This window comes from Castor canadensis, chromosome 12 (assembly GCF_047511655.1).
Source record: "Castor canadensis chromosome 12, mCasCan1.hap1v2, whole genome shotgun sequence".
NCBI classification, from domain to species: Eukaryota; Metazoa; Chordata; class Mammalia; order Rodentia; family Castoridae; genus Castor; species Castor canadensis.
Window position 1 is genome coordinate 53,358,420 of NC_133397.1, and position 22,475 is coordinate 53,380,894.

A 22,475-nucleotide genomic window follows, 5' to 3' on the forward strand; every position below is an offset into this window, starting at 1 on the left:
GAATAGGTCTTTATTTATATTGACTCTACTCACTCCAAACTTTGCAATACAGTCAAGACTCAAAGAGGTAAAATAATTTACCCAAGATGACACTGATAATAAATGTGTCTCACTGTTAAAGGAGAGGATGGTATATACTTTACATGTGATCAGCTTTGATCTGTCCACCTCCTTATTTAAGATACACAGGCTGAGGGTGTAGTTCAATGGTAAAACTCTTCTTTAGCGTACACCAGACCCTGGATTTGAATCCTAGCACCACAAAAACAAGACATACAACTGTATACCTCAGAAATTTTAATTTCCCAATTATTTTCTAACCTCAAAATTCTAAAATATCCCAAACCTCTTATTCTATCACTTTGGATGATTTTTTCATAAATTCATTCCTCTATTCGATGTCATTATATTTGCATCTATCTCATGAAATGATCACTACCTATGTGTTAAAACATGGCTGGAGGCATGGCACAAGAGGTAAAGCACCTGCCCAGCAAACCCAAAGCCATGAATTCAAACCCCAGTAACAACAAGATAACTTCACAGTCAACCCACTCCCCAAGAAGACAAAGGAGACCCGCCACTTAGCTCTTATTTTTAAAAAGGGAGGGGGCACTGCCTATATGAAAACTCTCACGTGCAACTAAGATAAGTAACATCACTGGCAGTCCCAAAGAACCTTGAAACACTTCGGTGAATAGCAAAGGTAGGAGGAACTGCAGTTCCAGGTTCACCCTGAGAAAAAGTGCAAGACCCCACCCAAAAAATAACTAGAATAGGACTGTAAGTATGGCTCAAGTAGCAGAGTGCCTTCTTCCAAACGCTAACCCTTGAGTTGAAATTCCACTCACTCACTGACACACACACGCAAAAGGACTGGGGAGGGTAGCACAAGACCCTAGTACTGTTTAAAAAATAAAACAAAACACCAAAAGCCAGGGCCTGGTGACTCACACCTGTAATTCTAGCAACTCAGAAGGCAGAGATCAGGAGGATCAAAGTTCAAAACAAGCCCAAGCAAATAGTTTGCAGAACCCTATCTCGAAAACACTCATGACAAAAAAAAGGGCTAGCTAGTGGAGTGGCTCAAAGTATGGGCCCTGAGTTCAGGTCCCAATTGGGGATGAGGGGGAGAAGAGGGAACAAAACCCACATACATCAAATACATTTCTTTCTAGCATAAAGCAAAATTACTATTTACGGGGGATGGGTGGGGGAGGGGGGCAGAGTAGAGCAATGACCCAAACAATGTATGCACATGTGAATAAATGAACAACAAAAATTACTATTTACCATAGTAAATTTTATACAATACAAATTCAAATTCTTAAATTCTCTTGTAAATAAAAATCAGTTCGTTTTGGTTTAGTTTTTTTAAGACAGGTCTATGTAACAGGACAATCTCCAACTGGTGAGCCTCTTCCTCCCATAGCCTGAGTGCTTGGATTATACCCATGTGCCACCAGACCCAGCTTATTACAATGTCTTTTAGAAATGTCTGGCCCAAAAATGGAGCTAAATTAGGAGGTATCTCTATACTATGGCTGATATAAAGCAGACTGCCCACAAAAAAAAACAGTGTAAGTCAACCAAGAAACAACTAGCTACAAAAGCCACGCACAGGAGTGCTCTGCTCCCTCTACTGGAGAGCTGAAGAAACTTCATCAGTACAGGGTTGGGACTATGGCACTCAGTGAAATTAAACAGTATCAAGTCCACTGATGGGCTGGGCATATAGCTCAGTGGTAAGAATACTTGCCTAGCAAACAAGGGGATTGGGTTCAATCTTCAGTACTGTGGGGGAGAAAAAAATCCACTAAACTTCTGATTTGCAAAATCATCTTCCAGCAGCTACTGCTGTTTTGCAGGGGGTAGCTGAGGACTATCTGGTTGACCTTTTTCAAGATATCAACCTTTATACTACTTATGCTAAATGTGTGATAAGAATATCCAACTAACACACTGCATCCATGGGGAATGTGCCCATGGATTTTTGCCAACATTTTATTCTCAATTTTTTTTCTTATCAATAATTCTGAAATTTTTTCCACCCAATAGTTATGATTATGAGGGGGAAAATAAGGGACAGAAAACAGGTATGGGAGTCAGGCCTAGTGTAGCACTCACCTGCAATCCCAACACTTGAGAAACTTAAGCAGAATTCCAAGTTCCAGATCAGCCTAATGTACATAGCTAGATTCTCTTCCCTCACCCCCACCCTGGTCCCCCAAAAGGAATTAGGCACTGGCAGTCTTTCCATTTTCATTCGTGTGAGAAAATAACTTTCTAAGAAATCTAAGTTGTCCTCCATACAATAAACTGGGGGGAATGGAAGGGGTGGGGTCAAGTGGTAAAGTGCTTGTCTAGCAACCTCAAGGCCCTGAGTTCAATGCTAGTACCATAAAACAAACTATTTAAAAAATTAAATGTTGCTTCAAAGGTCTTTGCCATCCTTTTTTTTTGGTGGTGCTGGGAATCAAAATCAAATTTAGGACCTGAGATATGGTAGGCAAGTGCTCTGCCACTTGAGCTACAGTCACAGCTTCAACTTACTAATTATTATTGATGTCTTTTGCTCTTTGGGAATTTTATTCTTGTGTATAGGATACACGAAGGTATGAAACACAACAGGTAAACTAAATCAGTTAGGAACACTCATAGATTTTTTTTGACAAAGTACTTGGAACAAATGGCCTAAATTGAAAATTCCATGGCTCTAAAAGAACATGTGAAAGTTAACCCATTCTATGGATAAGAACCTGTAAAACAGACAAAAGAAATGCTAAATTAAGAAAGGAAAAAAGAAAGTATGAATCTACTTTTCACATGCTGTTTGTACAGCCAAACCTTTTTTTTTTTTTTCTCCTTTCCAGTGCTGGGCTCAAACTCAAGGCCTCGTGCATGCTAGGTAAGACCTCCCAAGCTGCCTTTTTTTTCTTTTTCCCCTTAGTTTACCAACTCTGGATCTCAAACCATACGTCTAAGACATGTAATAAGACATGCATAAAAGACAAGGAATGACTACATGAAAGATTGCTGAGAGTGGGGATAATGTATGAAAGATTTGTGCCACACTGCCAAACTGCACTTAATTTCTCAAGTCACAGAGCATCATTTAAAATAGTTTTCACTTGGGTGTGGTAGTAAACAAACACCTATAATTCTAGCACTTGGGAGTTAAGAGGCAGAAGGATCAAAAGGTTCCAAGGCCAGCCTGGACTATAGTGAGATCCTGTCTGGAGAAAAAAGAAAAAACGGGAACTTCCTTTGGGGGACATTAATTCCTTCTGCACTAACATTCTTAGTCAATGGCTTATGCTGTATTAAGGACACAGCTATTAAAAATCTTGTCTCATGGACTGGGGGTATGGTTCAAGTGGCAGAGTGCCTGCCTAGCAAACTGAAGGCACTAAATTCAAACCCCAGTACAGCCCCTCCTCCCCCTCCACCAAAAAAAAAGTCATTTGGGAGGGAGGAGAGGGAAAGGAAAGGATGCTGAGAGGTGAAAAAATAGAAGTATGAGGAGGGAAAATGGAAATACAATGGAGGGGGTGAACTTGATTAAGGTACAGTGTTGGCACACATAGAATTATCACAATGAAATCTCCCATTATTAATGTATGCTAATTCAAAATAAAATTTTAAAGACATTTTATCTCATTAACCTCTAAATGAACTAAAGACAAGTCAAACTGGCTGAGTAAATTCCAACCTGGGCTACACAGCAAATTCCAGGTCAACCTCGGCTACAAAGACAGACTCTGTCTCAAAAGACCAAAAAAGTAAACAGTCTAATGGGCATGGTAATCACAACCTATGAAAGCAGGTGAAAGACAGCACCATAAAGACCAATAAATAATCAAGAGGACTTATTTTACATGAAAAGTTAACATATTCCCCATTATAAAATCTGGACTTTTGCCTGTTTTTCAGAAACATTTATCTCACACACATACAAAGTATATATATATATATATATAAAAGAGGGGGGGGCAGTATTTGACAACTGAATCTGCCAAGAATTCCAAGAGGCTAACTAACCTTTCCTCAAGTTACTTAAAATGATTGCTTTTCCCAATATAGTACAGAGGAAAAAAAAAGTCTTAATACCAGGTATCATCACATCTTCGTTTCTAGATCTCTTACCTTAATTTAGAAATAAACCACTCATAAGGCAACCTCAGAAATGCAAGTAACAGTAAAACATTTGTGGTTTTTCATAGTTGATTTTTTACTTAGCCCAGTTAATTAAATATACATGTGTTATAATATTTATTTTCAGTTAACTGTCTTGTGAACTTAATATCACGTATAAAAGCACGTAATTCAAATATTTACTTCCAGGCATGTTCCAGATTGAGTTGATCCTTATTTTTATTAATTTATCTAATTTTCTTTTTTTGTGGTGGTGGTGGTTAGGGGGGTTTGCTGGGGACTGACCCAGAGCTCCACAAATGGTAGACAAGCACTCTACCACTGACCTGTACTTCTAGCCCAGAACACTTTTTTTCTCTTTTGAGCCAGGGACTAGCTTTGTATGTAGCCCAGGCTAGCCTCAAGTGCCCCTGCCCATCTCCCAAGTGCTGGGATTTCAAGGATACATCACCAAGCCTGCATACAGCCCAGCACAAATGTTTTAACTTTTTTTTTCGGTAGGACTGATACTTGATTTTAGGACTTTGCGCCTAAAACAGGTACTCCACTGCTTGAGACATGCCTCCAGTCCCGTATGTATTTTTAAGCACAGTATTTATTGTGTAAGTTTTAACCAGGGTGGTCTCCTCTTTTCTCCAAAAGCATAACCTACTTCTGTTCCCATACTAAAACCTGTCTTGCAACATATGAAAGCAATAATCTTCATTATACCAAAAATAATCTAGCAATAATCAATACACTCCCCTTTCAAGACTTACAAAAAAAAAAAAGGCAGGAATAAAATTATGAGTGTTATTCTTTAAAATATTTTCCTACCTTCACACTGGTTCCTTGGAAGAATCTTCCACCTTGTTTTTATCACATTTTCCAAAATTTGTAGTCCATAATACTGAAAATTGGAGAATAGAAGCATGTGAATATATTGCCATAGGACTGAAAAGTTTCAGGATTCACAAATGGACAGACATTCACACATTTACATCTAAAGTTTCAAAAACATTATGCTATCAAGTTTAATTACACATATTAAACAAGGATCTATTCACCCATATACTGAAATTCATGCATTTTCCTCATTTACTGTTTACTACTCTATCTAACGTCCTGCTGTTTATACATGCTCACACCAGGAGGAAGAACCAAATAAAAAAAGCCCTTTAGCAGCCAAATAAGCTGATCTGTAGAAGGAAAAATAGCAGCCAGATATGAATTCACAGCATAAATGACTGCTCATAGGCTCACAAACTTTAACACCAAGAGGTTCCTAAGAATTTAGTAGCTTAGATGCTATCAAGCTTCCTACCATCCCCTAGAACTTGTAAGCTTTTAGCCAAATATTAAAGTATTGTCACAGATACTTTCTATAGAAAATGTTTATAAATATCACTGGTGTGTTACTTAAGGAGCAGCAAGACAACCCATGGGTTCACTTTAAATTTTAATCCCACCCTTATATATAGTCGCTATTTCTACTAAATTTAAAGATAAACTTTTGTGCACAGTCAAAATTACACACAAATGTATGTTGCAACCTGTGTCTACCTTTCAGGTATTCCTTCCTAAATGTAAGTTATTAACTATACATGCAAAAAAAGTTAAAAAAAAAAAAAAGTAGATAACACCACTTTCAAGCCATTTTGTCCCTCTTGCCAATATGCACTCTAAGTAGTCAACAATGTTTGAGAAATTGCAATGCTCCAGCAGTTACTCCCTAAAATTACTACTGTGACTAATTAGTGTGGATAGGCAGGAAGGAAAAAAGGGAGGAAAAATGTTATGGTGTTTTAACTGGAAGAATGAGGGAAGAATCAATTACAATACCTGAAAGGTAAACTCTTTCATATATAGACATATAACTTCAGATTGCAAGTTTTGGCTGAGAATAAGAGTTCATCTTTAAAATGGTTAGTCATTATACACAATAAAATAGGAGCATTAGTATTTCAACCAAAGGGATCATGTGAATGCTCATTTTATCCAAAGCACAATATAGACTGTCCCAAACTACATTGTGCTCAGTGAACGTTTTTGCTGTTTTCATTTTCACATTTCATGCTTTCCAAGAAAATTTTACCATCTCAACTCAAACCCTACATTTGCAAAACATTCCTTAAAGAAATCTAAAATAAAAACAAGGCCAAAGCAAAATTCCAGAATTGTAAATTTGATGCCACAAAAATGATTCATAATCAGCAGTAAATAGTTTATCTTTCTATCCTGTTTATGTTTAAAAGCACAGCTCTCTATAGATCTAGGTCTCAGAAAAATGCAAATTAAAGAGAGAAAAGTTCCTGATTGGCTCAAATTCTAAATTAGCTTTTAAAAATATACTATCCTGAATTTTTTCTTCCATTTCTCCAGCAGATTAAGATTAGACTGTCCAAAGAATTAGAAAATCAAAGCAACATACTGCTTTCTATGCAGAATATCTCCTCTTGCTAATATCCAATTTTAAAAGATCTATAACACTGCGAAAGAAAACCTCCCATAAGTGTATCAGAATAAAAATCTTAGAGGTCACATGACCAAAATTTTTGTTAATATGTTCTGACTAAAAGATATTCTCTCCTCCCTTTACTATTATATTCATTTATTTACTTCTTCCTTAACTAAAATATCTATTCACCAGCCTCTAGTCCTTTCTCAACTATAAAAAGGTAGCATAAGCTTGCTGAATACATACTTATGCTTCATCTTTCTTCCAAGGATATTGAGGCAGAAGGCCCAATAAAATCTTTGGACAGATTAGGTCAAAGGAATAATATGTATCACCATCATAATATCCTAAGAGCCAATCTCTCCACACAAAGAATCTAAATATGAAACTGAGAGAATTTTCATTCCTTTGGCAGGGGAGAGGGATGGATAAAAAGAACTTGGGTTCAAATATCCAAAGTGACAATCAAATCTGAAGGCCAACCACAAATGACTACTTCGGAATATCCATAAACAATCCATACATTCTAAGAAGTTACATTTCTGTTTTACATCTCAGAACCTAAGTAATCCACTGCTGAGTTATGAAGATGAGGGACAGGTAACAGCAAAGACTACATGAAAAAAACAGATGCATGAAATGATCCCTATGGTAGAAATTTCTACTGAGCCCTTTAAATATAAACTTATTTTATGCATCGAATCCCCCTTTCCCCTCCCACCGCCCATGAAACAAAAACAATTGATGAACAGAATTCAGTTAAAGGGAATCAAAAGGGTAGACCTTGTGGAGGCCTGCCGTCAAAGCCTAGCTGTGTCAGTTGCACAGGAAGACACCCCTTTTCTTCCTATTACAAGCAATCAACATAATGGAACATTATGATTAATATCAGGTAGTGTTAACATCTTTAAAGAAAAAAAATATGACTGCATAAAAGCCAAATGTCATAGTGCATAAATTTAGCACCAAATCATTTGTAATTTATGTAAATTGAAGAATTCTTTACCTGTTGCTTTCTTTCTGTTCCTCTAATCATCTCATTTTTCACAAGACAAATTTTGAGTTTTTAAAAATACTGTTGATAAATCAACTTAAACATTAGTAATGTCTGTCAGTATAAAAAGCAAAATTTACCAGGCAAGCAAACAGGCAAACACTGTTATGTTACTTAAGGTTAGCACTTTGAGGAAGTTCTGGACTGTATTTTTGCCCTAAAATTTACAAGATGTCAATACTAATTAATATTTTAAAACTGTTAATTAACACAGTCTGATTTCAGTAACAGATGTGAATATGGCTACTTTCTGTTTTAACACAATGTATATCAAATGGAAACCTTTTGTGTATTAAACAGAATGCCATGGTATTTTATTACTTTAAGGCAGTTTAAAGAGAAGCGTGAATCATCAAGCCTATAACAGTAAAACACATTTTGATCAACCCTTCTGTTCAAACTTAAGAAAAAAAGGACCAGAATTATAACATTTTCAATTGCAAATAAAAACTGAGTGCTGTCTCATTAAAAGCATTGGTACCATGGAGTAGGGTTTTAAGCTGTCCACACAACTTGGTGTTGGAGATGCCTACCCTGTATTATATTGATTACTTGCCCAAAATAATTCCTCTGATCTCATGTTTCATCTCTGAATAACACTCAGAATTTATCCTACTTAGACCTGCATACATGTTCTAGAGAGAAAAAACAAAAACAACCACCAAAAAAATTTCCACCTTGCATACTAGTCCCAATTACAAAACTTATTCATAATTCTTAGGACTATGTGCAAGAATTCTATGTTTAAGACTAAAATTTGAAATAAATTAACAATATAAATGATGTGAGATAACAAAATGCTAATACTAAAAATGAGATACCTTCCTCAAAGTTTATGACTGGAAGAAAAGAAGAAATAATGGAGTTTTAAAACCACCGCTTGCTTACTTTGGTGTTCATATTCTGTGAAAATTCCAAAATTGTGTCGACTCTTGTCCATGCATCAGGATGCTCCTTTAAATGTGTCAGGACTTCTTGAGCCATTCTTTGCTAAATTACACAAAAAAGAATTTTAAGTTAACATGTTCTTTTGAATTCAGTATTGAGCAAAGCACATACTCATAGGACAATGAGTCTACCATCTTTTGAAAACATCTGAGACATGACCCTAGAGAAAAATTAATAGAGATGTATTAAGTATACTACTCTTTAGTCTTAATTTAAAATGAGGCCAACACCAAGTGGGTGCACATCTGTAATTCAGGAACTCAGGATATGGAGGAAGGAGGATCTCAAGTTTGAGCCCACCCTTGGTTATATACCCAGTCTAAGGCCAGCTGGGGCTACAGAGAAGACCTTGTCTCAAAGACAGAATAGTCATTTCTTTGAAACAGAAGTCTCCCTCACCCTCATAAATCTGACTTGTGTTCCCATAACTCAGAACTGAATTTGAGACCAGACATGGTGGTACACATCAGTAATCCCAGATACTCCACAGAGGCATAAATCTGGGTAAGTGGTGGTTTGAGCCCAGCCCCAGTGAAAGTTAACAAAATCCCATCTCAAAACCACCATACCAAGCCAGGCATAGTGGTACATACTTATAACTCCAGATACAAGGGAGGCAGCCCTGGGCATAAACATGAAACCCTATCCAAAAACTAGGCTGAGGAAATGTTTTTAAGTGGTAGAACAAGAACACTTGCCCAATAAGGAGACCCTGAATTCAAACCTGTGGAGGGTGGCTCATTGGTAGACCACATGCTTAATATATATAAGGGTCTAGGTTTAATCCCCAACACCAAAAAACAAGAGTGCATGCAAGCATATGGCCTTGACTTCAGACTCTGGCACCATAAAAATTAAGAAAAAAGAAATAAATTCAGCTGGGACTGGAAGCATGGCACCAATGGTAGAACACTTTCCTAGCATGCACAAAGCCCAACTGGATTTAGTCCTCACTACAAAAAATAAATAGTAACAATAAACTCAACTAAATGCTAATAAATCTGCTTAGAAGTTAAGTTCTCAGCATTTCCAATCAACCAAAAGCACCACATAAAAAATCAGTATCTACTTTTTATAGTGTTATCCTTTTTTTGTTTTGGGGGGGGGGGGAAGGCCAGTAATGGGGATTGAACTCCAGGCCTCATACTTGCTAGGCAGGCACTCTACCACTTGAGCCACTTCCAGCCCCATGTATTGGATATTTTCTCACAACTATTTGCCCGGCTGGCAATCCTCTTGATCTCTGTCTCCCCAAGTAGCTTGGATTGCAGGCATGAACTACAGGCCCTGCTAGTGTCATACTGATATGAGTTATTAAGGTATCTCTACGCAACTTTATCTTTAAACTTAAATTTCATTAGACCAATGAAAACCAGATCAAATAATACTACACAATTCAAATACCTGTAGGGATATATAAAACCTGACAACTTTTATATGGAAAACCACACTATTTCCATTCTGAAATTCCATGTGTTTTAAATATTAAATCCTAGTTTGTTTTGTAAACAGTTCCTTTTTTTTTAAAAATTCAGACCCACAAATATTAACCTATGGATGTATCCATAATCTAAAATTAACATGTTAACATTCTGTTGTACTTCTATCAGGTTTCTTCTGTGTTTGTGTTGTGCTGGGAATTTAATCCATGACCTCCTGAACCATGCTCTACCACTGAGCTGAATACCCCCCACACCCTAACCACTTTTTTGTTGCTTTGATTTTTATTTTATTTTGAAACAGGTTCTCACTATGTAGCAGAGTTTTTTAACACAGAACTAAAAGCATTCATGGAAGTCATCATTATACTTTTCCCTACTAAACTACATATTAACAGTATTTAGAGGTCTGGAGACATCTCTTAAGTGGCAGACCATAGGCTGGGCAAATATGAGAAACCCTGGGTTTAATCTTCAGTACTGGGGAAAAAAAAAAAAAAAAGGAGTATATACAATTTCTTCTGCATTATCCACAACTTACTTTTTCCATCTAACAGTTTTTAAGATCCAGCTATACCTGGGCACCAGTGGCTTATGCCTGTATAATCCTACCTACTCTGGAGATAGAAATCAGGAGGATTGAGATTCAAAGCCAGTCATGGACAAATAATTCTCCAGAACCTTTCTTAAAAATACCCAATATAAAAAGGGCTGATGGAGTGGCTTGAGTAGAAGGCCTGTGTAACAAGTATGAGGGTCCTGAGTTCAAACCCCAATAACCTGCCCCCCAAATCCATTCATGTTGACATTATATAGGTAGCTTCTACACTTTAACCATTAAGTTTTTTCAGATGATAAGCGCATTTCACCACAGAAAATTCTAGTCACACTGACATTTTCTCAGTAAACAGCTTGAGCTGGGGGTGGAGCTCCAGTGGTAGAACACTTGCCTAGCATGTACAAGGCCCTGGGTTCAATCCCCAGAACCTCACCAAAACAAAACAAAAAAAGCAATAGTTTTATCTTTCTCACTCAATCCCTTTTATCTTTAAAGGTCATTTTGTAGCACAACTAGATCCTTCCTCTTATTTCTATCAAAACTTAGAAGCAAAAAGTTTAAAGGTATTAAAATTTACCAACTAGCACTCACAAGGTCTGGGGTTCAATCCCTTGTGTAAAACTCCTCTCCCCTAAAATGAACTACCCTTCTCTTTACTTCATCAAAGAATTTAATTCTATGGATTATAAACAAGAAAGCATCAAAGATTACAAGGATGCACTCTTACATCATGAGTACAACAGATTCTGCATAATCATTAGCTTGGTTTTCATTCTCACTTCAAAAACTCATGCATATTTGAGCTGTGACATTAATAAACAGCAAATATCGTATCTGTGATTTGTGATTATCCTTTTAATCAACAAACAATACAAATAGCTTGTTTAAAAAGAGATACAAACTCAGTAACTTACATATAGTGGTTCTCTACCCCTCAAACCCACCAGAGCTACTATGGAACTTAAAAGAAGTCAGTTACTTGCATTCCATTGTGAGGGTTTGGGGTTTTTAGAAGTTAGGCATTAAAACTTAAGTATTTATTTGTTCCTTCTTTCATTCACTCATTATACAAGGTCTGGCTACGTAGCCCAGGCTGGCCTCAAACCTTTCCCAGTGCTGGCATTATAGAGGTGTACTACCATGTCTGACTATATATATTTTTAAATTTGACTTCATTAAGGGACTAATAGCTCTAAGGAGCTATCAATATGTCAGATAAGAAATGAAGAAAGGCAGAAAAATAATGATACAAAGTTATCTAGGACCAAAGCACTTTTCAGTAGTGTTTCAATCCTCTCCTGAAGAACATCTAACTATACATCTAACTACAGGGATTGGAGGTGTGGCTCAAGTGGTAGAGCACCTGCCTACTAAGTATGAAGCCTTGAGTTTAAACCCCAGTACCGTTAAAAATAAATAAATAAATATTAAAAAAAAAAAAAGTACTCTGTATCTAACTAGAGATGCAAGCTTACATATAAAATAACAAATATTAAGAGGAAAAGCTATGACAGACACCCAGGCCTAGTAAAACTTATTTGGTCAAACTGCTACCATCAGATCTTTTGAAAGTGATGAGCATTCTATACATAAACACTTCTCACACTAGCACCACTCATTTCAAGCTCTACATGTATTAAGCTGATTCTAATTTTATTCTCTGAAGTTACTGCTAGTGTTTACACCCTAATACCTAGTTTGTCTTAATCCTACCATGCTTACATAATATTATTTTGTTACCTTAAAACCCCAGCAGGAGTTTAAACAACAACAAAAAAAGACACAAAAGGAAACAAAAGAGGAAGAAAATCTATCATCTCCCCTGTGCTACTAACTGGATGGTGAAAGCATTTTAGTTGCTAAGCAATAGATTTAGAGTTCAAGATACTTAACACAATATTGGAGAAAACATTCAACTCTTCCCTATTTTTCCCCCCCGGCTGTCTACTTGACTAAAAATAGAAAAACACCTGTAACATAAAGCAGTCCTAATGTTACAGTGCTAAATATTCCACTATACTACCCATCTAAGCAAAATTCTATATATTACCCTATAGATTAAGAGGGAAAATAATTTCTAAAGTTATTCCATCCTTTAAAAAATGTTCTCTCTCAGGCTGATGGACAGCACCTGACGGACTTAAGCGGGAGAGCATCTGACTGCCTAACAAGCCTGAAGTTGAGTTCAAATCCCAATATCATCAATAAATTAATAAATAACTCTCAGCCAGCCAAAGGTGATAGTACACAGCTACTAAGGAGGCAGAGACAGGAGGATTAAGGGTTCAAAGCCAATTCCCAGTCCAGGCAAAATTAGGAGACCCAACCTCAAAAACAAAATAAAAACAAAAGGATTAGGGATGAAGTTCAAGTGGTTAAGAATGCTTGCCTATCAAGCTAGAGGGCTCTGGGTTCGATTCCTAGCACTGGGGGGAAAAAAAGAAGTTAGGCTCCTCTGTTGACTTTCTAACTTTAATTAGCATAATAAATTTTAGTTTCCTTTTTAGCACTTATTTTGGTAGCAGCAAAAAAACTTAATGTGCGTACCAAATGAGCACTCTACCACTGAATTAACACCCCCAGCTCTTTTTTACTTTGACATAGGGTTTTGCTAAGTTGCTCAGCTAGTCTTGAACTTTTGATCCTCCTGCCTCAGCCTCTTCCCAGAACCAGGATTACAGGATGGTTTAAAGGTACCCTTTTTAAACAGTGACTTCTATGTATCAAACTGCAACAGGAGCTTTGCAAACCTCATTACTAACCTTCCTATTTCTTAAAAAGGTCTTGTTAAGTAGCCTAGGCTGGGCAAACGAGATCTTCCTACCTTCACCATCCCCCACTCCACCATGCCAGGATTACAGCGTATAGTGCCACGCCTGCAGTAGGTAGCATTTGTATGTGGGGCTGTAGATGACTAGAGAACTTCCCAGAAGCAAATTAAGACATTTAATATCAAAACCATGTTTTTCATTATAACTATCTACTTTCTCCTTTGAAACAAGATCCCCAGGTACGTGGTTCAAACCCAGAGTTGACTTCAAACCACCATCTTCCTGATCTCTGCCTCCAGAGTAGAGGCTGCAATGTAAATCTTGACAATATAAAATAACTCCCTGCCTATTTAGCAGAACACTGCCCAGCCAGGAATCTAATATTTTGACAACAAAACTTTTGGCGTGTCACATTAAATGACTTTTGATTTGAGTGCAGACATTTTTACTCACTCAAAACTGTTTTTAATGGTCTGGAATAAATATAGCTCAGTGGTTGAGCACTTGCCAGCATGCACAATCCCTGGGTTCAATCCCCAGCACCACAAAACATCCAAGCAAATGAACTGTTTAGCTCCATAGGTGGTGTCTAGTTTCATGTGTCTTATACAATTTAAATGATTACATACATTCCTGGCTCACCAATTTCTTTTTTTGGGGGCAGTACTAAGGATAGAATCCCGGACCTTGTGTATGCTAGACAACCTTTATCATGAGCTGCATCCCCAGTCCTTTCACCTAATTATAAGTAGACATTTAAAAATAAAAAATCTAGTACCTTACACTCATCAAAACACAGACTGTATTTAAGATAATTCTCTGTATTAACTACCACTTTTACAAGTGCACTGAATTCAAATAATGCAAAATTATTTGTATTGGATTTTTTAAAAAGTGTCTGAAGTACTTCTGTAACTTTTATGTTTAAAAACAAAAAAAATGATACTAACTCTAAATATGCTAAATATTATTATAAAGATTCACACAACCATTACTACCTAACGAAGCATCTCATACATTGGGCTCTTTTATTAAATAGAGGTCTTGAAGAACAATTATATACCAAAGTGACTCACTCTTAACCATGTCCAACACAGTACTACATAAGACTATAGAACATTTTTTTTAAAAAGTGGTAATTTACACCCAACAACTTTGTTACCATTTTAATACCAAGTTTTGCTCATTTACTTTACCTGGGCTCCTTCTCCATGGTATAAGCAATTCACCACATTGTCTAAAAGGTTGATATCCAGTTTTTGGCTGAAATCAAGCAGCTGACGAGCTGCATGGTCTGCTAACATTGTCATAATTGCTGGCATAGATTACTGAAAGAAAAAAGAATGCTCTTACAAATATTTTAATTACAGGATGAGAGCTGTATCTAATTACAAAACAGCCAATAATAAAAATAAGTAAAAAAAATTCAATTACTTAACTACTCCTTCTCAGCTACATTAGTTTTTAGGATTTTTAGACCTCAGAAAAATTTTACTTATCTACTAACATTTACAAAGTATGTTAATCTAGCTTTATAAATGAATCCACTACTAGAATGATGGCCCTAAAAACTGATAAGTAATAAGTTTTGAATGCAAATTTCTAAGCTTCATTTAGTGGATTTTTTTCCTTCCATAACAGGATCTTCTGGGTAGTTCACAATGAGTTCCCTTCACATATTTTTCAGATATGCTGAAAAGACAGGACAGTGTTAAATATTAAGTATGATTAAATAAGATTTCCTATTGTATACAGCAGTGATTAGGATAAGCAAGTGTCTTAACAAATTCTGGTATTAATTCCCTGTATACAATTTAGTTTCTACACTCAAATCATTCAAATGCATTTCTGTGAGCCCTCAATGAGTTTCGAAGATTAAATTAGCACTTACAACCATACATGTTCCTTGAATATATGGTCTAAAAGAAAAAAAATTATGGCAACATGCCAAACAAGGCTTTAAAAAATCTTCAGGTATTCAGGGGTAAAAGCTAGCCAATTTCCAAATAAAAACAAATTCTATCATAATGGGAGGGAGGGGAGAACAACGCACACCAGAACTACTTTACCAAATAAATGTACCTAGTAAAAACCTACTGATTCACATATGTAATGTTGCCCTAAGAGAATTCTACTCTAAGATGTGGGCTCATATCCATGCTTTTAGTTGCCTGGATTTTTTTTTATTTAACCTTTCTGTTTTTTCTTCCACAGCCAATGCTACAAAAGTCTGGTTGAATCAGTAACTAAACCTTTTTTGGATCAGGATGCCACAGAATCCAGAACACCATAGCTCTAGCCTAATTTTCACTTACAATTTTGTTTACAATTTAAGACGATTTGGAACACCATGAAACCTTTAATGTACAGTATTTAGAAGATCAGTCACCTTCATTTCTTCCTATTTTAGAAGCCTTCCAGAATCAGGAAATGAGCGATTTGATAACATTGTGTTTGGATAAACTACTTTGATAGGAAAAAAATCATTTCTTGGCTATTTTACAGTAGTTTAAAACTTTATTCTTTTGGTGGGACTAGTGTTTGAACTCAGGTCTTTGCACTTGCAAGGCAGGCGCTCTATCACCTGAACCACACCACCAACCCAAAAAAATGCAGCAATATTAATGCAAATGTTCTTCCTAAAGATGTCAAAAATGTTAGTTACAACAAATCAGAAGTCCAGAAGATGAATTACCTAGGTTAGCTGTAATGTAGTAATAAAGTAAAAGTCAAAAAGCGCAAGGATTTTTTTATCCCTTTAAAGCTTTTCTGTCCACTACTGACAATTACAAATTAGACTTCAAAACTTTTTGACAGGTATTAAACATTTTTAAATATAATTGATGTTTGTAAAACAAACTTAGATCTAAGTACTAGTATGTGGGAAATATTCTGTAAATAAAACGTGTAAATTTTCCTTTACCTTCAAGTGCCCATAAAACTTTAAAACGATTAAAACCACCTTTAAAATTAAGGCTTAAAAGCAATGTTCAATAAGCGTCAAAATCTATATCGTTTTTTATTTTTTGGGTTAAAAATTAAATGAGCTTTTCTTCTACCCTGACGTAACTCTGACATGACTTACAGCTGAAACCAAAAATTTTTTTTAAAAAGTGACCCCGAAAAGTTTCACTTTTAAGTACACTATAAAGAGAGTTCTCTGTGCCATATTCATGTGAAATCAGTCTTAGAATAGAAGCATTTAAAGGCGGTAATTTGCCATCCTCAAAACTAGCGGTTATCTTCGAAATGACCTACCTACTCTTGAACTGTACGTAATACAGAAATGGCGGCTTTGTGGTCAATGCCAAGCACATTTAGTCCCCCAAATCAAACAGCTTCCAAAGCATTCTTTCCACTACCAGCAGTGTCCCACACGCTCAAGATACAATCAGGCAGGCAGTAAACAACCTAAGCAGGAGAGGTGTAACCACAACGCTCTCTTCTCTCATTGGGTCCCCTCAATCCCTGAAAACTAGGGATTATCCAGCAATGTTTGACTCTACAAGTGATTACTAAAATACCTTCACTGCCCCTCCAAGAAGCTACACGATACTAGTTCCCGTCTAAACCCCAGAAAACCGTAACCGTTGTTTAATGGTAACTTCACACTAGGTGAAAAACAAGCCGCTACAAAGCCAGAGACATTAGGTGTGTGGGCACTCGCGGGCTCCATTCAGTAGAAACGCACCTCGACAGGGCCCGCCCTCCCTCCCTCTCCCTCCTCCGCCCCCCCCGCCCCCCCGTGATCTGCAGCACTTCTAACTATAGCACACGGGCGCACGCACTCACCCCGCCCTTACTCGGAGGAGGCTTGTAGACTAGGCTCCTGAAGTTCACCGCCCCATTCTCTAGGCAGCATGGCCTCTGCGTGATCGCCAGAGGTCCGGACTGGGCCAGCATTTAACGATCCCTCTACTACACCACTTCCTCCCCTCCACCCTGCACTCAGAAGACATGGGAATGAAGGAGAATCCGGGCATCTTCCACCGTACACCGCCACCAATAAACGATTCGGCCAACTTCACACACACATACACACGCCCCCCGAAAAGAAAGCTCCAACACAGAACCCCGTTTACAGATTCCTGGAAAATGAACTCATCTTTCCTACTTCCCGTCCTACTTTGAAGAAGAAGAAAAAAAAAAAAGAAAGAAAGAAAGGCAAGCTTTCGAGTTTCCTTGCAGGAGAAGCAGAGACTCGGGAGCCCCTCCCTCCCCCATCCCAAGCTCTCCACCGAGGGGGCCACGTGATGCAGGCGGACGTTTCAATGCTGCTGCACTAAATATTTCTGGAAACTTCCACTCCTAATAATTTACAGAGACGTTCCTGAAATCACCCCAACTTCTCCCCAGTCCAACGGGCTTGGGGAAGCCCTTCCACGCCCGCGCGGGGGCTCTCCTTCACCACCACCACACTACGCTCCTTCCTCCTCCACCTCCACCCGCACACGCCAATGACCCTCAGCCAGCGCTCCCCTCCCGCGGCCGCCTCCCCGCCTCCATCCCCAGCGACAGAAGCAGCTCCATTCAATCGCGGGCCCGGCGCGCCCGCCGCCGCCTCCCGGGCTCGCCTCCCGCCGCGCCCCACGCCGGCGTCCTCCCGCCCGGCCGCGCCGCCGCCCGACCCTCGGCCACCGAAGACACAGCCGACTTACCCAGAAATTGAACCAACTGCTTCTTCCTTCCTTGTCAGGGCTTAGGGCGAGGGAAGGTGGGGAGGGGGAAGAGGGGACGAAATCGAGGTGGGTTTCAGTTTTCCCACCTTAAAAAAAGGAAATCAAAAAACGGAGAAGGGCAAAAAAAAAAAAAAAACTCAGTATTTACTATTCCAGGGACACCTCCCCCCAACACACACACCAAACACACACACACACACGCGCGCACTCACCCGCCCCACCAAAAAAAGGGGGGGAATTAATCTAAGGAAAAATGCTCCCGCCTGGCTGGGGAGTGAGGAAAGGGGGAGGGGATCAGGGTCAAGTCCCAAAGATTCAGCCCTGGGAGGACCCTGCAGCCACAGGCGGCAGCAGGAGCGGCAGGAGTAGGGGGTGTAGAGTCCACACGGCCGGGGAACGCTCTGCTGCCAGTTGCAGTCCGACTCCCCCCTACCAAAACACGGCTCCCTCTCTCACGCGGCTCCGGCGCTGGGCCCCCCCCCCACCAAGGCTCGCCTAAACTTTCCCCCCTTCTCTTGCTCCTCAGCGACTGGTGGCTTCCCCCTCCCCCTCTGGGTGGTTGCACGGACTGCAGCAGCAAAGACTGGAACAGGCACCGCCGCCGGGGCTGTAGCTACTGTTGCTCTTGCTGATGCTGTAGCTCCCGCTGCTCCTGCCGCGGCCGCTGCAGCCGCTTCTCCCCCTCCTTCTAGTGCCTCAAACTCGGAACCGGTTGAAACCGGTTCAGACTGGGAGATTCCATCTCGGTTGAGTTTTCAGCCCATGGCGCCGCGGAGCGTTTGGAACCTGGGCCTCCGCCCCCAGCCCGCTCGCCCATTGGCCAGTTCCAGCCACAGCCGCTCCATCAGCACATCTTTTATTGGCTCGAGCGCCGGTCAATCTCACCTCAAGACTCCACACGAGTCTGCCGCTTAGGCCCCCGCCTCTTTCCAGCAGCGATTTGCCCGCAGAGTGGGGGAGGGGAGGTGGGGCGGGTCGAAAAGGATTGAGGAGGGGGGGATGAAGGAGGAGCTAGTGGGACCGAGAACTGAGCCCAGCAGCGAAGATTGCTTAGGTAAGTCACATGGAGGATTGGCTCGAGCGAGCTGTCAATCAAACGCAGCCCGCCTTCGACTTCCCTTCCCCCTCCCCTTAGCTCCCCCTCCCAGCGCGTGGCTTGCAGGTCCAGCCTTTCCGGGCTGCTCATTGGCTGAGCGCCTTTGGTGACGGAGAGGGTGGGGCGCAGCTCGTGAGCTGGTGGTGGCGCGAGTTTGAGCGCGGCGCGCGGCGGCGTTCTCTCGGCTTCCTCCGGACCAGCGCCGGCCCGCCTTCGCCAGCTCCCGCCAACCTGCGGGGGCCTCAGCCCGCGGGGACCAAGACCCGCCCCTCGGATGGGGGCTGCGCTGGGAAAACGGAGGGCAAGTCCAGTTGTTTTTAAGTCAGGGAGGGGTGGAAGAAAAGGAGCGGAAAGAACACAGCGGAGGCCGATTGTAGGCCTCGGATCTCCGTAGTCCATTGTGGAGGCCTGCGCTTTGGGGCCCTGGAGTCGAGGATTCGAATACCGGGGCCGAGGTTGGCTCGAGCTGTGGGGCGCCTCGTGATCTTCTCACAGTGGTGGAAAAGGTATCGAGATAGAGGGCGAGTCTCCTTAACATTTTGGCTGTCTCCCCAGTCTGGAATTTGGCTGGCTTCGAGAACAAATCCATCCTAAAAGCTAAAACACCATGATCGCTGTTAACTGGCTTCATAACGCACATGGCCACTGGGTAAACCTTGTATGCCAACTGCTTTCCACCCAGTGCCCTTGAACTGCCACGGCCAGTGTTTCTTTTCAGTTTAGTGCCCTTTACATACTTCATCATCATCAAATAGTATTTTCCATGAAAGTCACGCACATGGCCTTTCACATGGCTGCCTCTTGTTTGTCCCCAAGTGTCCAAAGCAACTTTACAGATTGTTCTTGCTTTAAAAAGACCTAGCAGCCTTCCAAAATTTACTAGGTCCACTGTGCCACCAAGAGGCAGATAAATGGTTTATTGAAGCAACACAGGTTTCTTTAGCAAATCTTTACTCACAATGGACAATGGAGAACACCAAAGCACCACTTAAGGATAGATAACTCCCTCCCCCTACAGTGGATGCCCCACAGCATCTCAATGCTTAGATGTACCAAAATATAGTACAGGATGACTTCCAGACTAGGATTTTTAGTCATTGTGTAAGTGAATTTAAAAAAAAAAAATTGAAGCCACAATATATAATGTATATGATATACGCTGATAATAGATTCTATTATCAGAAAAACCAGAGGGCTGGCGGAGTGGCTTAAATGGTAGAGCACCTGCCTAGCAAGTCTGAGGCCCTGAGTTCAAACCAAAAAAAAAAAAAACCCTGAAACTATTTTTTTTTTTAAGTTTTTCAAAACAGGGTGTGGTGGTACATGCTTGTAATCCCAGCATTGAGGAAACTGAGGCAGCAGGATCCAGAGTTAAAGGCTCATCTGGAACTGGGCTCTGGTGTCTCACTCCTGTAATCCTAGCTACTTAGGAGGCTGAAATCAGGAGGACCACGGTTTGGAAAACTAGCTCCAAAATAACTAGAGCAAAATGTCTAAATGGACTGGAAGTGGTATAGCACCTGTTTTGCAAGCTGGAAGCCCTGCGTTCAAAGCCCACTCCCACCAAAAAAAAAAAGGACACAAAGACCAGCCTGGGCTACATGTGAGATGTTGTCTCCAAAGAAAAAGTTTCTTTCCCCACATGTTTAGCTCTTGGACCAAGCACACTGATTTTTTTGGATAGCAGAATAGTAGGAATAAAAGCCAACTGGTTTTGCTCAGAGTGTAACCTTGGGCACGTCACTTCACCTCTTTGGCTATCAATTTTTTTCTTACCTGTTTAATGAGACTGATATCTTCCATGTCTGGCTCACAAGTTGGAGTTAAAGACCAAATAAATGTGAAAGAGTAGTGTAATCCATACAGCACTATGTGGATTGTAAAGTTTGAATACTCCCCTTCTTTGGTTCTTTTAGCCCAACTTTAAGTCATATGCCAAGAGGTCAGGTTGACCATAGTGAATCAGATGCAAAAATTTGGTCCATCCGTTTTGCCTAGAGTTAGCCAAAATGAAGTAGTCCAGATAAGGGAAGTGATGGGGCAGAGCATTAAGTTTTTGTTTGGTTTCTGGCAGTACTGAGGCTTGAACTAAGTGCCCAGCAACTTGATCGAAAGGCACTCTGCCACTGGAATCATGCCCTCAGCCCTTTTTGATTTAGTTATTTTTCTGATAAGATTTCAAACTTTTTGCCTGGGCTGGTCTGGATGGCAATCTTCCTACTTATACCTCCTGCATAGCTGGGATTACAGCAGTGACACCCCCCCCAGCTTGTTTGTTGAGCTGGGGGTCCTGCTAATTTTTTGCCCAGGCTGGCCTTTCATTTGTCCCTATCCTTTCTCTTGCCCAGAAGCAATAGTTGAGGAAACTGTGTACACTGTGAGAGATTTTCTTCACATTTACAAAGGTTCACTTTGTGCTTTGGTCAATATATATGACATCATATGACACATACTGTTGAGCAATTTGCTTTTTACTTAATAGCTCAGAACATATGCATCCACCTCATCCTTGTTAATAGCCCTATAGTCTTCCCCATCTTTTCAGTGCCATAAATGATTCAACCATTTCCCCACAGAGGACAATTTGGCTATTTCCTGTTTTCCCTCTAACAGTACTGTTACAGTGAATAGCCCTTAAATTTATCTGCCAGAGGCATGGCTCAAGTGGTAGAGGTCCTGAGTTCACACCCTGGTACTGTCAAAAAAAAAAAAAAGGACTACACAAATTATAAATTTAAATACTCATACAATGTAATTTTAAAAATTAAAGTCATGTAATAAATTCATTTTAATAACAGCATTGAGTGGAGTGTTTCACTGTTTTTGAGAAAATTAATAGCACTTTGCCCTCAGGATACAGGAGTAATTATGCAATATGCATTTCTTCCCAACAGCCATAACAAACAGGTACTTGGGCTGAACATACTATGGGTTTGACTTGGTGTACATATATGTGTAGTGAGCACACATTTACAGTTCACCATTCACCATTCACAATTCACCATTTTCTTCCAGCAAATCTCTTAAGTCATGTTTGTGATTTTGTAAGGCTCTGAAGAGAAGCGCTGGGAGAGATACTTATTTGTGAATTAGGAAATTGTTTCTCTTTTATGCTTTTAAAAATCCTTCATAAGGGCTGGGGATGTAGCTCAGTGATAGGGCATTTGCCTGGTGTGCATGAAGTCTTGGGTTCCATCCCTAGCACTGCCAAAAAAACGAAAAGAAACCATCATAAAACTATAGCAGGGCTGGCAGAGTAGCTCAAGTGGTGGAGCACCTGCCTAGCAAGTATGAGGCCCTGAGTTCAAATCCCAGTACTGCCAAAAAAAAAAACCTA

The 22,475-nt window shown here is 39.9% G+C and overlaps 1 protein-coding gene across 4 annotated transcripts in view; it reads right to left on the reverse strand.

Annotated features, from left to right (window-relative positions):
- The window catches only part of Xpo1 (exportin 1), a 45,034-nt gene extending 26,206 nt beyond the window's left edge, over positions 1-18,828 (reverse strand). Inside the window, exons 1-4 of one of the 4 annotated variants that reach the window (XM_074049813.1) lie at positions 18,022-18,828; positions 14,560-14,691; positions 8,535-8,636; positions 4,972-5,044 (exon numbers count right to left, since the gene is read on the reverse strand). In XM_074049813.1, coding sequence (XP_073905914.1) covers positions 4,972-5,044; positions 8,535-8,636; positions 14,560-14,685 — 301 coding nt within the window. In that variant the 5' untranslated portion in view covers positions 14,686-14,691; positions 18,022-18,828. Of the gene's footprint in view, positions 1-4,971; positions 5,045-7,375; positions 7,440-7,598; positions 7,668-8,534; positions 8,637-14,559; positions 14,692-17,155; positions 17,805-18,021 lie in introns of those variants that run through there. The other 3 variants (XM_074049814.1, XM_074049815.1, XM_074049816.1) reach the window with 3 other exon arrangements.
- Positions 18,829-22,475: the final 3,647 nt, after the last annotated feature.